Source organism: Erythrolamprus reginae, chromosome 6 (assembly GCF_031021105.1).
Source record: "Erythrolamprus reginae isolate rEryReg1 chromosome 6, rEryReg1.hap1, whole genome shotgun sequence".
Classification (NCBI taxonomy): Eukaryota; Metazoa; Chordata; class Lepidosauria; order Squamata; family Dipsadidae; genus Erythrolamprus; species Erythrolamprus reginae.
In genome coordinates, this window is record NC_091955.1 from 60,802,659 (window position 1) to 60,820,714 (window position 18,056).

The window sequence follows — 18,056 nt, forward strand, 5'->3', positions numbered from 1 at the left end:
TACACTGCACTGATTGTGTAATTGTGCAGTCGGTGCACTCTTCCCTTGCTACACAAGAAACAAAATATAAGGTACCGTATTTTGGGAGTATACAACGCACCTTTCCTCACTCTAAAAATGGTGGAAATGTTGATACGTCTTATACACTAAATACAGCCATTTTTTATCCACTGAAGGCCCACCCCCGTGTCCAGTGATGGGCTCCTACGGTAACGGTCAGGAACGCAGTTCCGGTAGCAAAATTTGGAGCTGCACCCCCGAGCACCCAATTTGCACTGAAAAATGTTGAAACAAAATGTATAAGCCATGCCCACGGGGTGGTAGTAAAAAATTTGGTAGCCCATCACTGCCCATGTCCCACTTTTCACATTAAAAAAAGGGTGCACAGAGGGGTTGGGAGACCGGAACAGTGCTTCTGAGGGCTGGGGGAAGGCAAAAATGCCCCCCAGGGGTGTTTTTGCCTTTCCCCAGCCCCCAGGAGCACTCTGCAGACATCCCAAACCACGGGCCCCAGGGGAAGCCTTCAGGAAGCCCAAAATGGTTGTATTCAGTGTATGATGCACCAACATTTCCACCCCACTTTTTTGGGGGTGGGTGGGGCGGAGATGTATCTAATATTCAAAAAAATTAGTGAAAACAGGTGTGCAAAAAACCAGTGTGGAAAAAATGGCCTGTTTTTGCAAAAACGGGGTGTGCATAGGTGTTTGGGAGGCCTGCAGAGTGCTCCTGGGGGCTGGGGAGGACAAAGCCTTTTTTTCTTACTTACCGTATTTTCCGGCGTATAAGACGACTTTTTAACCCCTGAAAATCTTTTCCAAAGTGGGGGGTCGTCTTATACGCCGGATATAGGACAATGGCGCCGATATTTGCGATGGCTGGGAGGGGCGAGAACACCGCCTCCCAGCTGGGCGAGCCTGCGCAAAGCGCAGGCTCGCCCACATGCTGCCTTTGGCAGCACAAGCGTGCCTGTCCGGCCGGGGAAGAATCGCCCCGGCCGGACCTCAGTTTCAGCTGGGAGGGGCGAGAACACCGCCTCCCAGCTGGGCGAGCCTGCGCAAAGCACAGGCTCGCCCACACGCTGCCTTTGGCAGCACCAGCGTGCCTGTCCGGCCGGGGAAGAATCGCCCCGGCCGGACCTCAGTTTCAGCTGGGAGGGGCGAGAACACCGCCTCCCAGCTGGGCGAGCCTGCGCAAAGCACAGGCTCGCCCACACGCTGCCTTTGGCAGCACCAGCGTGCCTGTCCGGCCGGGGAAGAATCGCCCCGGCCGGACCTCAGTTTCAGCTGGGAGGGGCGAGAACACCGCCTCCCAGCTGGGCGAGCCTGCGCAAAGCACAGGCTCGCCCACACGCTGCCTTTGGCAGCACCAGCGTGCCTGTCCGGCCGGGGAAGAATCGCCCCGGCCGGACCTCAGTTTCAGCTGGGAGGGGCGAGAACACCACCTCCCAGCTGGGCGAGCCTGCGCAAAGCACAGGCTCGCCCACACGCTGCCTTTGGCAGCACCAGCGTGCCTGTCCGGCCGGGGAAGAATCGCCCCGGCCGGACCTCAGTTTCAGCTGGGAGGGGCGAGAACACCGCCTCCCAGCTGGGCGAGCCTGCGCAAAGCACAGGCTCGCCCACACGCGATATGTCTAGCCGCCGCCATCCGTGCCTCGGTTCCGTAGCTCCGCCTCACAGCTGATCACCCTGCTGCTGCTGCTGAGAGAAAAAAAGAGGGAGAGAGGGGGGGAGAGAAAGAGATAGCAAGAGAGGGAGAGAGGGGGGGGTTAGCAACAGAGGGACAGAGAGAAAGAGAGAGGGGGGATAGCAACAGAGGGAGAAAGAGAAGGAGAGAGAGAAAGAGAGAGGGAGAGGGGGGGCAGAAAGAGAAAGAAAGAGATAGCAAGAGAGGGAGAGAGAGAAAGAGAGATGGAGAGAGGGGGAGAGAAAGAGATAGCAAGAGAGGGAGAGAGAAAGAGAGAGGGGGGAGAGAAAGAGATAGCAAGAGAGGGAGACAGGGGGTTAGCAAGAGAGGGACAGAGAGAAAGAGAGGGGGATAGCAACAGAGGGAGAGAGAGAAAGAGAGAGGGAGAGAGGGGGGAAAGAAAGAAAGAGATAGCAAGAGAGGGAGAGAGAGAAAGAGAGAGGGGGGATAGCAACAGAGGGAGAGAGAGAGAAAGAGAGAGGGAGAGAGGGGGGAAAGAAAGAAAGAGATAGCAAGAGAGGGAGAGAGAGAAAGAGAGAGGGAGAGAAAGAGATGGCAAGAGAGAGGGAGAGAGGGGAGACATAAAGAGAGAGAAAGAGATAGTAAGAGAAGGAGAGAGAGGGGGAGAGAAAGAGAGAAAGCAAAAAAAAAAGAGAGAAAGAGAGATAGCAAGAGAGAAAGAGAGGGAGAGAGGGAGAGAGAGGGGGAGAGAGAAAGACTTTGATCATTTCCCCAGGTATTTTTGTACCTACTTGACCAACATTATTAGTGGTTGCAAAATTGAATGTATGAACTTGTTCATTTCAATAAAAAGAGCCAGGGAAATGATTGAATGTTAAACTGGATGCATTTATTTCTGCCTGTTTGTATTTGTTCTTATGTTTAACCATTGAAAATGTACTTTTCCTCCAAAAAGAATCATCTTTTCATATTTCTTAGGCAACATTTTAAAATAACTTTAAAAGCTGAGGTCATATTATTCACCCTGCTCTGTATCATAGCACACTGCACAGTACTGAAAATTGGCAGGGTCACTAATTAAACCCGACAAGTTAAAATCTGTTTAAGTGACATTGCAAGAGGATAAAGACAGAAAGTGCGGAAAGAGGAAAAAATGGATGGGCTGTTTGGATTGCGATATCATGATATCACATACAGATTCTCATTCCATAATAGATTCTCACATAGGTGTCAGCATGCTGCATGTTAGACTGAAAGATACCTGCAGAATAGATGGTAGGAGAAAGGAAAATAGCCAGGTTCACCTTTTTGTGTTGACAAATTATGATGAGTTATAATAATAAACTTAATTGTGGTGAGGAGAAATATGAGAGGCAGACAAGACAGATAGACAGAGACATATGGAGAGATAGACAGAAGAGTGCTCCCACTTGGCTCTCTCTCTCTAAATAATTCATTCATAATTTTAACAATAAGATCTTCATCATTAGTAATTAAAATATTGTGTTATCATGTTCAGAAATGATTTTTTTCTCAATGCAAGTACATCATAGACCTAGACTCAGTCAGGTCTATGATGTACAGAAGAGGGGTAGTCTTATACGGCGAGTATATCTCAAATTCTATATTTTAACTGGAAAAGTTAGGGGGTCGTCTTATACGCCCAGTCGTCTTATACGCCGGAAAATACGGTACCTCTTCGAAATCTTGGTGCATCTTAGACACAGATGTGTCTTATAGTCTGAACAACAGTATTGTCTTAAAGGATAATATTCTCCTTTAATAATATTAAATGAGATATCTCCCCTTGCCTATGTAGTTTTATGTATGGCATGTTTGTGTGTATGCTTTTTAAATAATGGGTTTTTAGACTTTTAATATTAGATTTGTTATTTTAGCCTTGTATTATTAGATTTGTCACTATATACTGTTTTATTACTGCTGTGAGCAGTGTTCCCTCTAATTTTTTTTTAGGGTGGGCGGAAAAGTATAGTGTCTGAGCGGCAGTCCCTTTGGGACTGGGCGGCACAGGAATAATAAACAAACAAACAAACAAACAAACAAACAAACAAACAAACAAATAAAAACCCCACCCTGTTTTGCCTCAGATAATTTCAAAATAAAATACTGTACTGTGTGTCTATAACAGTGAGCTCATAATAGGGCAACTCTATCAATATCAAAATGCCACTTAAATAGTTGAGCTAGTTTCAAACTAGATTTTGATTTTCTTTCTCTCTTCCTTACTCCCATTCTTTTTCTTTCTCTTTTCCTTCCTCTCTTTTTTTCTATCTGTTTCTCTCTCTTCCTCTCTTCCTCTCTCTCTCCTTCCCTCTCACTCTTTCCCTCTCGGCTTCTGGGCAGCTTTGGAAAACTCTGAGTTGATGATTTTTAAGTGAGCGATTGCTCACTGCTCAGCTTAGAGGGAACTATGGCTGTGAGCCGCCCCAAGTCTGCGGAGAGGGGCGGCATACAAATCTAAATAATAATAATAATAATAATAATAATAATAATAATAATAATAATAATAATAATAATTCTTCCATTATTTAAAGGCTGTGATGTAAAATGTAAAATCCACTTATTTTCTTCTATCATGCAGTTACTAAAAACTATTAAATGTCTTAATTCATTTACATATAGACTAACTCAAACAATTTAACCCTATATAACTTTATTTGTTGAATCAGTTCAAAAGGAGAAATATCAGATTTCTTCATGTACCGTTCAAACTCCATCAGATCAGGAGAAGAGGTAGTTGATGACTGTGTTAGCCTTTGACACACATCTTCTTCTACAATTGGTTTCTCATGTTCTTGGATCATGTACCAGACCGCGGTGCCATTTTGACTCAAAACATCTGAAGAGTGTACGATACTACAAAATAAATGGAGGGATTACCTAAGTCAGTTATGGCGAAACCTTTTTTTGCTTGGGTGCCAAAAGGGTATATGCGCATGCATGCCCACCCCTACAATGCAACGCCCTTCCCCCCCACATGCACGAATAACCCCTCCCCCTGGGCTGCCCCCCCTCCCCCCGTGCATATACGCAGGCCTCACTGAAGCCTCCACACTTCTCATCAGCCTATTGGGGCATTTTTCACTTTCCCCAAGCTGGGAAGGATGAAAAATGGGCCAAACAAATCTACCGGAAATTCGTGTAGGCCCGTTGGCTCCATTTTATCATCCACAGGCTCTGGGGCTTTCCTGAAGCTTGGGGAGGGCGGAAATGGCCACTTCCTACCCTCCAAAAGGGCAAAAATCAGCTGACCAGTGCTGACATAGGACAACACCTCACATGCCCTCAGAGCATACATGCCATAGGTCCACCATCATGGACCTAAGTCCATTTTTTTTGGTCAAGAAGTCAACAATTTCTGTTTGGCAATAATTATTCTTCAATAAATATACTATGCTACAGAAACCATATGGGGATGCAATATAAACAAACAGAATAAAGAGAAACAAGCATTAAAAAATAGGATTGCGATTCATAGTGTTAAAAAATCCCACTTTCAAAATCTCTATTTCACACTCATTTTTCCTTCTGTTTTTGCAACTCAGTAAAGACTGCAAGTCTATTCAAATTTCACAGGATAGGAATGTAATTGTTTTCTGAAGCTCACAGGCTTATTTGAGATATTTAAAAGGGATGCTTTCAGAAAGTTTAAATTTTGCAACCTGTGATTGTTGAAATACATCTTGACATATTCCTCCTTTACATCTTCCAAACTGGATGGATTGCTGTCTTCCAGATTTAAAACTTCTGTTGGCAACAGAAAGAACATCTGTTACTAATAGGCATATTTTGAAATTTGAATATAATCAAATGTATTTGAAGAAAGTATTATAGGAAAATGTTTTTAAAAAACAGAGGTATTATCTTTATTATTGGTTATCTGCTCGGTTATCACTAATATTATTAATATTGTGTTGCTGCCCAAACAATATACGCTACATAAAGTATCTATCAATAAAATAATCCAAACTTAAAATTTTAACCAATACCATGAAATGAAAACAGATGATATAATGGCAACAAACATTATACAGTGGTACCTCGAGATAAGAGTTTAATTCGTTCCGGACCTGCGCTCTTAAGTCGAGCAGCTCTTATCTCGAACGACTTTTCCCCATAGGAATTAATGTGAATAATTTTAATTGGTTCCAGCCCTCAAAAAACTCACAAAGTTAGTCTAAATTATGCAAAAAGACATGTTTTTAATGAAGAAATGTACATGTACATATAAATGAATAATGAAGTTTCTTTCACTTAACTTGTAAACTTTCTTAAACTTTTAAATTTACATATGTTCAACTTCTCTGCCACCCAATCCTGTAGGACAGAGGTCCCCAACCCTTTTTGCACCAGGGACCGGCTTTAAGCGATCAAGAGAGGAATGGGTGAATGAATGGACGGAGGGTGGGAAGGAAGGAAGGAAAGAAAGAGGGAAGGGACAGGAACAGAGGAAGGAAGCAAGGAAACTTATGAAAGGGGAGAGTAAGAGAGGAAGGAGTGAAGGGAGGTAGGGAGGGAAGAAGGTGGGAAGGAGAAAGAAAAGAAGAAATAGAGGAAGGGAAGGTAAAAGAGAGAAAGAAAAAGAGCAACAAAGAAAGCAAGAAAGCAAGAAAGCAAGAAAGCAAGAAAGAAAGAAAGAAAGAAAGAAAGAAAGAAAGAAAGAAAGAAAGGGGGAAGGGACAGGAACAGAGGAAGGAAGCAAGGAAACTTATGAAAGGGGAGAGTAAGAGAGGAATGAGTGAAGGGAGGGAGGGAGGGAAGAAGGTGGGAAGGAGAAAGAAAAGAAGAAATAGAGGAAGGGAAGGTAAAAGAGAGAAAGAAAAAGAGCAAGAAAGAAAGAAAGAAAGAAAGAAAGAAAGGGGGAAGGGACAGGAACAGAGGAAGGAAGCAAGGAAACTTATGAAAGGGGAGAGTAAGAGAGGAATGAGTGAAGGGAGGGAGGGAGGGAAGAAGGTGGGAAGGAGAAAGAAAAGAAGAAATAGAGGAAGGGAAGGTAAAAGAGAGAAAGAAAAAGAGAAAGAAAGAAAGAAAGAAAGAAAGGGGGAAGGGACAGGAACAGAGGAAGGAAGCAAGGAAACTTATGAAAGGGGAGAGTAAGAGAGGAAGGAGTGAAGGGAGGTAGGGAGGGAAGAAGGTGGGAAGGAGAAAGAAAAGAAGAAATAGAGGAAGGGAAGGTAAAAGAGAGAAAGAAAAAGAGCAAGAAAGAAAGAAAGAAAGAAAGAAAGAAAGAAAGGGGGAAGGGACAGGAACAGAGGAAGGAAGCAAGGAAACTTATGAAAGGGGAGAGTAAGAGAGGAATGAGTGAAGGGAGGGAGGGAGGGAAGAAGGTGGGAAGGAGAAAGAAAAGAAGAAATAGAGGAAGGGAAGGTAAAAGAGAGAAAGAAAAAGAGAAAGAAAGAAAGAAAGAAAGAAAGGGGGAAGGGACAGGAACAGAGGAAGGAAGCAAGGAAACTTATGAAAGGGGAGAGTAAGAGAGGAATGAGTGAAGGGAGGGAGGGAGGGAAGAAGGTGGGAAGGAGAAAGAAAAGAAGAAATAGAGGAAGGGAAGGTAAAAGAGAGAAAGAAAAAGAGCAAGAAAGAAAGAAAGAAAGAAAGAAAGAAAGAAAGAAAGAAAGAAAGAAAGAAAGAAAGAAAGAAAGAAAGGGGGAAGGGACAGGAACAGAGGAAGGAAGCAAGGAAACTTATGAAAGGGGAGAGTAAGAGAGGAAGGAGTGAAGGGAGGTAGGGAGGGAAGAAGGTGGGAAGGAGAAAGAAAAGAAGAAATAGAGGAAGGGAAGGTAAAAGAGAGAAAGAAAAAGAGCAAGAAAGAAAGAAAGAAAGAAAGAAAGGGGGAAGGGATAGGAACAGAGGAAGGAAGCAAGGAAACTTATGAAAGGGGAGAGTAAGAAAGGAATGAGTGAAGGGAGGGAGGGAGGGAAGAAGGTGGGAAGGAGAAAGAAAAGAAGAAATAGAGGAAGGGAAGGTAAAAGAGAGAAAGAAAAAGAGAAAGAAAGAAAGAAAGAAAGAAAGGGGGAAGGGACAGGAACAGAGGAAGGAAGCAAGGAAACTTATGAAAGGGGAGAGTAAGAGAGGAATGAGTGAAGGGAGGGAGGGAGGGAAGAAGGTGGGAAGGAGAAAGAAAAGAAGAAATAGAGGAAGGGAAGGTAAAAGAGAGAAAGAAAAAGAGAAAGAAAGAAAGAAAGAAAGAAAGGGGGAAGGGACAGGAACAGAGGAAGGAAGCAAGGAAACTTATGAAAGAGAGGAAGGAGTGAAGGGAGGTAGGGAGGGAAGAAGGTGGGAAGGAGAAAGAAAAGAAGAAATAGAGGAAGGGAAGGTAAAAGAGAGAAAGAAAAAGAGCAAGAAAGAAAGAAAGAAAGAAAGAAAGAAAGAAAGGGGGAAGGGACAGGAACAGAGGAAGGAAGCAAGGAAACTTATGAAAGGGGAGAGTAAGAGAGGAAGGAGTGAAAGAAGGGAATGAGGGAGGAAAGAAGGGAGGAAGGAAAAGGAAAGCAAGAAATGGAGGGAGGAAAGGAAGGAAGGAAGGAGAGAAAGCAAGAGAAAGAAAGAAAGAAAGAAAGAGAAAGAAAAAAGAATGAAAGAGCAAGAGAGCAAGAGAGAAAAAGAAAGAGAGAAAGAAAGAAAGAAAGAAAGGCAACTTCAAAGAAAGGCTCACTGAGCATCTCTCACTCTCTCTCTCTTCTGCTTTTTTTCCCCCCGGCCTCCCGCAGCCCCCTGGCTGGGAGCGCTTTCGCTGCGAGAGGCGGGGGGGGAAGCAAAAAAAAACGGACGGAGAAAGCCCTCTCTCGCAGCGACAGCGCTCCCAGCCAGGGGGCTGCAAGAGAGGGCTTTGTACGTCCGGTTTTTTTGCTTTTTTCCCCCCGCCTCCCGCAGCCCCCTGGCTGGGAGCGCTTTCGCTGCGAGAGGCGGGGGGGGGAAGCAAAAAAAACGGACGGAGAAAGCCCTCTCTCGCAGCGACAGCGCTCCCAGCCAGGGGGCTGCAAGAGAGGGCTTTATACGTCCGGTTTTTTTGCTTTTTTTCCCCCGCCTCCCTCAGCCCCCTGGCTGGGAGCGCTTTCGTCCCGAGGAGCTGAAGCCGCAGCCGCCGCCGCCGCGAGACAAGTCAGAGAGGAGGCAGATCGGGGGAAGCTTTGCGGCACACACACCGGTTGGGAAACGCTGCCCTAGCCCACTCGGAATGTGAAATTCAAAACAGATCCCCCCACCCCCAGCAGAAGCCAAGGACCCGCAGAGTGGGGCGGCAGGCCTCTCCACTCACCAAGTGCCGGATACGAGCTGAGAAGAGCCGGGCTGGTTTGCTTTGCTTCCTTCCCGCGCTGATGCAGAGCAAAGCCTCACGCCCCCCTGACGCTTTTGGCGGCAAAAGAGCCCAGCGTCGCTTCGGAAGCCGCCGAAAGCATCAGAGGGGCGCGACGCTTTGTTCGGCTCTGCATCAGCGCGGGAAGGAAGCAAAGCAAGCCAGCCCGGCTCTTCTCGGCTCGTATCCCGGATTTGAGCTCGGGAGACGAACAAGAATGTCTCTCCCCTCCCAGCTCTTATCTCGAGTAGCTCGTAAGTAGAGCTGCTCGTATGTCGAGGTTCCACTGTATAAGGAACATGACAAAAAGTTATATGGATAATGATAGTGCACCTTGCTCTATTTTGGGAGGGGTTATAGCTCATTGATGGAGCACAGATGTTTTCTCAAGAAGTTTCAGTTCCCCATATTTTCAGCTAAGGCCACTTGGTAATAGGTGATGCAAAACTCAATCACAGTGTGATAAACAAATCACTCATCAATAGCAGCTTGAAGAACTGGAAAGTTAGGCTAGAAAGTGATGACATGAGCAATGAATTGAATGTCATAATGGAAAAGCGACATGAATAGAGTTCTCTCTGATCCAAATATAACAATACAGTTGTAATTAATAAAACTTATTTGACAATGGGAAAAATAGGCATTTTATTTCAGCCCAAAAATAGGAATATAAAAAGAAACCATTACAAACTCAACAGCAAATAACAAAACGCACAAAAAAAGTAAGATTTAAAACAGAGCAGCAAAATTGGACTTAATCTATAGATCAACTTTTATTCCATCGTTCCTTCCTTGGTAAGCACAGTGCCAAAGACAAATTTTGCCACCTTATTATATTATCTGGATTTGAATTGTATAAAAGAAGAGAAACATGTGTCTGATCTAAACAATAGGGAGGATTTTAACTGTATTTTAATGGTAAAGTATTTTTTAATTGTAAGCTACTAAAGGACATTGACTGACATAGGCTGTGATAGAAAGACTGACTGATTGATTGACTGACTGAATGAATGACGTCATTCAGAATATCTGTGCTTGAACAGATATTGCGATGCTTCCTTTTTTTGGCTTGGGTAAATATACATTTATATTAAGTTCAGCACCTATTTAATCTTAATTGATCCATAAAAGACTAAACGGGGGTTTTCAATTTAGTATTTTGGTTGGAGACCACCAAAAAAATATCAAGATCATTGATTAATTTATTTAATATATATGCCACCCATGTCACAAGAAAGGGGACTGGCCATGCGGAAGAAAATATATAAAAAGTATGTCAGTCATATAAGCACACACATACATGAGATTCAATCAGCAATGGAGCAGCCTCAAGATATTATCTGTCTGAAACCCCCAAGCCTGATGACAAAGCCAGGTCTTGAGGGAACTAGATTAGGAATCCAAAGTACAGTGGTACCTCTACTTAAGAACACTTCTAATTAAGAACTTTTCTAGATAAGAACCGGGTGTTCAAGGTTTTTTTTACCTCTACTTAAGAACCATTTTCTACTTAAGAACCCAAGCCTGGAAAAATTTCCCAGGAAATTTGAGAGCGGCATGAAGGCCTGGCCAGTTTCCTGCCATTCCCCCTGGGTTTCTCTCTCTGGCGCAGTGTATGGGAGGCAGCCTCACGCCGGGTGGATGGGAGACGTGTGCTTCTCCTTGCTGCCTCAGAGTCCCTCTTTTTTTTTAAGCCTTAAAGTTTTGGATTTTTTGGACACCCCTCACCTCACCTTCTTCCTCCGGCAGTGACTGTCCTCCTCTTCTTCTTCCTCCTCCTCCTCCCACCCAAATTCTGAGCTTTTATTTCTTTCCTTATGGGTTTACACACATTATTTGCTTTTACATTGATTCCTATGGGAAAAAATGCTTCTACGTAAGAACGTTTCCACTTAAGAACCTGGTCATGGAACAAATTAAGTTCAGAAGTAGAGGTACCACTGTATTTCTGGAATAAAGCAGTGCCAAATCACTTTCATATTGCTGCCAAGAAAAACTCATTAGGTATGTCTGTAAAGCTTCCTACAATGAGATCAAGTCAAAGAGGCTTTAACTTTTATGAAGTTCACTGAATATCAAACATAGAAGGGAATCTATGTTTGATATTCTAATCACCCCACCTTCTGATAATTCTATTGTTGAGATTTTCTTCATAATGATCTCTTGTGTTATTAAATATGAGATGGAAAAGATTTATCTTCTTTTGTTCCAACCTTATACTGATTCTATAACTTTTCCACTAATCTATTTTTTTAAAGAAGAAACAAGAACAGAGCAGAGGAAAAAGATTTAGTGAGAACTTCCATATAGTACCTTTCATCTTCAACAGTTTTTCCAAAGTTTGTTCCAATTCCTGGATATAATTCTTAGCTTGACATAAGACCTGAGACTAAACAAAAAAAAACACAAAAAAACAAACAAACAAAGAGCCATTCGTATGCATTCTGAATAGGCCAATATGTTCATTTAATTGATTAGCTAATTAATTAACTGGATTTCAAGGGCAGCTTCCAAACAGTTTGGAGTGGTTTCCATCCCAAAGTTAAGAAACAACAAAATTAATTGCCAGATTTTGAAAGAACTGTGGAATAACTACAAGGAAGATCTGTAAGGATGTCTGGAGGCAAGGTGTTTTGATAGACAGGCATCATGCCAGAGAATGCATGTTTCCTAAGCCCCAACAGGTGACAACACTTAATTAAAAGGACTTGGAGCATGTCCACTCTACCCAATCCTACTGGGCAGGCAAATAGCTATCAAAGAGATAGCTTTCTGTAGCTTTTTCAGACTCTCAAATAACCAGACCCTATTCCAGTGATGGCGAATCTATGGCACGGGTGCCAGAGGAGGCACACAGAGCCATATCTGCTGGCAGGCAAGCAGTTGCTGTAGCTCAGCTCCAATGTGCATGTGTGTATCGGTCAGATGATTTTTGGCTCGCACAGAGGCTCTGGGAGGGTGTTTTTGGCTTCCAGAGAGCCTCAGGGGAGGGCATTTTTACCCTCTCCTGGCTCCAGGGAAGCCGTTGGAGCCAGGGGAGGGCAAAACATGAGCCTACTGGGCAAACAGAAGTTGGGAAACAGGCCATTTCTAGTCTCCAGAGGGCCTGGGGGGCGGAGCTGTTTTCGCCCTTCCCAGGCAATGAATTATGAATGTGGGCACTCGCACATGCGTGATAGCACACACGCACACACACACATTCTTTTGGTACTCAAAGAAAAAAAAGGTTCCCCATCACAGTCATATACCATGAAGGGATTTATAGGTGATAAACATCACCTTGAATAATACCAAGACAGTTCCTGAGTTTTCTAATAGCTCCTGTCTGATGGGCAACTCATGGTTTATGGAAACAACTAAATTATAGCTCCCAATAGCCTTTCACATTGGCTACAGTCAGTTGGGGACTGTATTTTAGCAAGATCTGAAGGGCTACTCTAAAAGAACTTAATATATCAAGTTATCAAAAAAGAAAAAAAAAGTTAAAAGTAGGAAACCAGTGCTGCTATACAGGTTTACAGATTATATTGAGTTTTTGTTGAGGCCTGGATTCATATTTTCCATATAATATCCAATAACATGTAATAATATCATGACTTTAAAGGATGTCCCATGTGAAAATCAAGAGACATGCAATCAAAATCGATGTGAGGAAAGACTAAAATGTCTTATGGCAATCAATGTGCAGGTAGTCCTCAAATTATGACACAATTGAGCCCAAAATTTCAGTCGTTAAGTGAATCTGACTTCCCTATTGCCTTTGCTTGTCAGGAGATTGTAAAAGGTGATCACATGTAAAAGAAATACACGCCAGTTGCCAAGTGTGCAAATTTTGATCCACTGCAATGGGTGTAAGTTGAAAAATGGCCATTATTCACTTTTTCCAATGCCATTGTAATTTGGAACAGACACAAATGGTTGCAAGTTAAGGACTACCTGTATTCTCATCTACCTACACTAAGTATAATCAATCAATCAACCAGGAAGGAGATTACCACTTAAGAAGCAAGGGGCTTGAAAACAGCTTGAAAGGAGACACTACAGCAAAAAAGCACAACAAAGAATGTTCTTTCTGCGCCAGCTCAGGAAGCACAAACTGCCCAAGGAGCTGCTGATACAGTTCTACCGAGGAATCATTGAGTCTGTCATCTGCACCTCTATAACTGTCTGGTTTGGGGCTGCAACCGAACAGGACCGACACAGACTTCAGAGGATAATCAGAACTGCAGAAAAAACAATTGCTGCCAACCTGCCTTCCATTGAGGACCTGTATACTGCACGAGTCAAAAAGAGGGCGGGGAAAATATTTACTGACCCCCTCCCATCCTGGACACAAACTGTTTCAACTCCTACCCTCAAAACATCACTACAGAGCACTGCACACCAAGACAACTAGACACAAGAACAGTTTTTTCCCAAACGCCATCACTCTACTAAACAAATAATTCCCTCAACACTGTCAGACTTTTTACTAAATCTGCACTTCTATTTCTACTAGTTTTTCTCATCATTCCTATCATCCTTTTCCTCCCACTTAGGACTGTATGGCTGTGACTTGTTGCTTGTATCCTAAGATTTTTATTAATATTGATTGTTTCTTCATTGCTTATTTGACCCCTATGACAATCTTTAAGTGTTGTACCACATGATTCTTGACAAATGTATCTTTTTCTTTAATGTACGCTGAGAGCATATGCACCAAGACAAATTCCTTGTGTGTCCAATCACACTTGGCCAATAAAATTCTATCTATCGATCTATCTATCTACAGGTAGTGCTCAACTTACGATTCAATTGAGCACAAAATTTCTGTTGTTAAATTAGACATTTGTTAAGTGAGCTTTGCCTTATTTTCTGACCTTTCTTAACACTGTTTTTCAGTTAATCCCTGCAGTTGAAAAGTAACATGGTTATTAAGTGAATCTGCCTCCCCCATTGGTTTTGCTTGTCAGAAGGTTGCAAAAGAGGATCTAATGATCTTAGGACACAACAACTGTCATAAGTATGAACTGGTTGCCAAGTGTTTGCATTTTGGCCACAGGATCGTGGGGATGCTACAAAGGTCATAAATGCGAAAAATGGTCATGTCACTTTTTTTTCTCTGTCGTTATTAACTTCAAATAGCCACTAGTACAACTGTTATAAGTCAAGGAAACCCTGAATTTATAGGATATCTAGTATAAAAGGCCTGAGCTGCTTTAATATGTATTTAATTTTTCCAGGAAACCTCTTTCTATTGGAAGAACTATATACTTTCATCAGAAAAAAAAAATACTCTCTTCATTATACAAAAATAGAATAACAGAGTTGGAAAGGATTTTGGAGGTCTTCTAGTCCAATTCCTTATTTACGCTCATGATTATCCAATTTATTCTTTAAAACCTCCAGTGTCGGAGCATTTACAACTTCTGGAGGCAAGTTGTTCCACTGATTAATTGTTCTAATAGTCAGGGAATTTCTCCTGAGTTCCAAGTTGCTTCTCTTCTGGAATAGTTTCTACCCATTGCTTCTTGTCCTATTCTCAGGTGCTTTGAATCATCTTCTTTCAGTTTAGAGATGAGTTCTCTAAATTTGCTATTTTTTACAGACTGAAGTTTTTTCTTTGACTTTGCACATACCTCAATAATTTCCAGCAATAATTAAAAAATATATTTGTGCCTGAGTATACATTTTTTCCTAACATGTTTTTATTGTGTTAAGCGCATTGTGTAAATCAGTCTTTTGATCATTTTTTAAAATACATGAAACAGTATGAAACAGGTTTATAAATTAAGATAATAACAAAATGTCATCAACCAGAAACAAAATCCTTATTTCCATATCACATTCTACATCACATCTTACTGGTTCAAAGCTCTAAGCCAAAAGAAGGATTCTTGGTATCCACCAACTTCCCTGACATCTAACTTTTAAAAAGATTATTTTACTATGTAAAATAAGAAGGTAGCATGTTGCAAGGTAAAGCAAAGCATTCATTTGTAATACTGTATTATTTATTTGCAGCAATAGTTTGACACTAAAAAGAGAAACTTTGGATTCCTTTAGCTAAATAGATGATTAATAATGGTAAAGTCTAGTGGCATTTTAAAATGAGATGGGTGGCAAATAAATTTAATAAATAAAAAATAATTTAAAAACAAATGGATTGCTTTGTCTGCCATGGCAGGGTTTTTTTTGTGAGTTGGCACTCTCCCACGGTATTAATTTTTTTAATTAAAAAGGCTGCCTACTCTCATTCAGAAATATAATTCTAGCACCCAGAAGAAAAATCCCTAAATATATAGACAAAATTGGAACAAGCACTAAATCAAACTTCCATGACAGCTTTAATTTCAGAAATAAAATTTTAAAACAGCAGTTGTAAGAACATGTGAATACAGCAAGAATAATATTTATTACTATTTATTACTAAGTATTATTCTTACTGTATTTAATTTTTTTTCACATTTAGAGACTCACATACTTATTTCTGTACCTTCGAGACAGAATTTTCTTGCTGCAAAAATACCGTTTCTCGTAAGTTGTTGAACAGTCCTGCCAATGTAGCTCTATGACGTGCCTGAGATAAGCGTCTTTTGCCCACTTGTGGTTCTATACCTTGGAGACGAGTATGGTATTTAGGAGTCACTCTGGCATATGGGGCAGAGCTGCAGTCTCCAGATATCTCCATCAAAAGCTGAAAGATAATACTTGAGGTAAACATGCATAAGGCGAAGCCTACTGTTTCTTAATGTATTAATGTTATCCCATCACTATGAGTGAACTAGATCAAAATTCATTTTAATTGCTCATATTTACCGTATTCAATAAGGAAAAAATAAGATGGCCAAAAATAGATGGAAATCTATGCATGTTCAACATTTTCACTATTACAAAGGTCAAAGTGCTTAACTTTACCCCATCTTAATATTTTGTCATTTCATTTGTTATATCTTGATGCCAAATAATACTGACTACAGTGCTTTAAGGAATTATTATTCATAGTACTATTAGTTAAACTAGTATTTATTACATTTTCATTATTTTTATGAAGAAACATTCATCATATAAACTTCCATCTGTAGCACAGTAAAGGAACATTTGTTGCTGTCTTTGAATGAAATTCTATTTAAATTCAGTATTTCTGTTAGGAGGCTCAAGGTGACACACCAGAATTTATATACACAAAAATTTCATTAGAAAAATTAAGCCAATAGATATTAATTGGATAATATAACTCAGTAAATGAATTTGATTATAGGCAATTCTAGGCTTTATTCTAATCCTGCTGTCAGGCTATACTGTTGTCCCAAAGATAACAACAAATATGTCTGCTGTTGAAGTAGTGTGAAAACAAATTGTCTCAGCCTGAACCCAATCATAGTCCTACATGAACTTTCTATTTAACATGTTTGACAGCAATTCTGTATGTCTGAGGTGGAAATCTGATGCAACTGAGAGACATACTGAAGTCTAAGTTAATTTGCTTACAACTATACAGTGAATCAATGTATGGTTTGCTATCAATTTATATCAGAGGTCTTCAAACTTGGTAACTTTAAAACTTGTGGATTTCAACTCCCAGAATTCTCCAGCTAGCATAGCTGCCTAGAGAATTCTGGGAGTTGAAGTCCGCAAGTCTTAAAGTTGCCAAGTTTGGGGACCCTTGATTTATATGGAGGAATGCTGGTCATTCCTTATTACAATATGAAACCAGTGAGCTCTTAGAAGAAAACCAGCTAGAACTGATCAATATTTTTCCTTATTTCTCAAATTTATCTTCTTTTGACCTCACAAAGTTTATATCTGCAATTATTTTATGTAAATATGGCCTATCTGTTCAACTGCTAGGACTAGGGCTTGACCATATGAAAATGTCAGAAATGCCTTATTAAAAACAGAAATAAATGTATTTTTAATACAATAAAAGTGGGAACACTGTACATGTCTCCTAGTTCTGCCAGTTTGAAATGCATGTAATAGTTTTATTATTTATGAAGAGAGATATTGAGACTTGGAAGGCTTCCTTCTGTATCTCTTTAACAGAAATGATTGACTCCAGTGAGAAAGACTACAAAAATCATCCTCCCTACATATTCAATGAATACATCTACAATACTGTATTAGTTCAAATGAACGATTTAAACATGATTTACATAAATTAATGGAGAATAAGGCTATTTATTCAGATTTCAAAAGCTGTGGAATATGCTTGCAGCTCAATGTGCTTAGCACAGGATGGTTTATAAGGCTATTTATGGCTAGCAGATGCCTAGGGAGTTGGGCAGCATACAAATTGAATAAAATAAAATAATAGTAGTTAAAATAGCAAAATATTACTACATTGAAATAAGGCAATACAGAGTGTTCCTTTGTTGCTAATGGGCTTTCAATTATTATTTGATTGGTATTTGACAACAGAAAACACTTGGCAGTTTCAGTTGGGTCCATTCCTCTTTTTTTTTGCTCTGATATTGTCTGATTGAAGGAGAAAGAGAAATATTTCTTACTTCTGACTATCATATGTATTTAGAGCATTTAAAAATGTGTGTGTGTGTGGGAGGCGTTAATAGCTCATATAATGGTGAGCCATACACTTTTGCACGCAAAAAAGCTAAAAATCCCAGAGAATTACATAGACAGGTTGGAAGGACTGGCATGGCAACATTCCGTGAATATCTAGGGTGTTTGAAATAGCGGCGTTTATCATTTTCTCAGCTTGTTTTCCCCAGAATTTTCCAACTACAAGTAACATTGTCCCTCCTGACTTCAAAAGATAAACTTACTACCTTTTCTATTAATTATACAGCCAAACCCTACCACCGTCTGTGTCCAGCTATTCTCCGGGTTTGTCCCGTCCCCTTCTGTAGAAACTCCCTTTCTTTTCACTCTCTTTTTTCTAACGTGCCTAGCTAACCTTCCTTAGGAGTGCAATTCTTTCCCCACATTATGCTCCCAGCTCCTCCCTCCACGCTCTCGACCCTGGAATACGAGAGGCAAATGCTACGCTTTCCAGCGTTACCTGACTCACTCATTCGTTACTCCCGAGCCCTACCGCTCCTCCCACCTTGCACACATTCCACACACCCACCTAACCTACCATCCCGCACACGCTCTC

General features: G+C 41.2%; 1 protein-coding gene across 9 annotated transcripts in view; it reads right to left on the reverse strand.

The window, feature by feature from the left end:
* The window catches only part of STRA8 (stimulated by retinoic acid 8), a 42,026-nt gene that overhangs the window by 23,913 nt on the left and 57 nt on the right, over nucleotides 1–18,056 (reverse strand). For 2 of the 9 annotated variants that reach the window (XM_070755953.1, XM_070755944.1), the window contains exons 1-5: nucleotides 17,574–18,036; nucleotides 15,435–15,635; nucleotides 11,273–11,348; nucleotides 5,328–5,412; nucleotides 4,369–4,521 (exon numbers count right to left, since the gene is read on the reverse strand). In XM_070755953.1, coding sequence (XP_070612054.1) covers nucleotides 4,369–4,521; nucleotides 5,328–5,412; nucleotides 11,273–11,348; nucleotides 15,435–15,635; nucleotides 17,574–17,693 — 635 coding nt within the window. In that variant the 5' untranslated portion in view covers nucleotides 17,694–18,036. Of the gene's footprint in view, nucleotides 1–4,368; nucleotides 4,522–5,327; nucleotides 5,413–11,272; nucleotides 11,349–15,434; nucleotides 15,636–17,573; nucleotides 18,055–18,056 lie in introns of those variants that run through there. The other 7 variants (XM_070755950.1, XM_070755946.1, XM_070755948.1 and 4 more) reach the window with 7 other exon arrangements.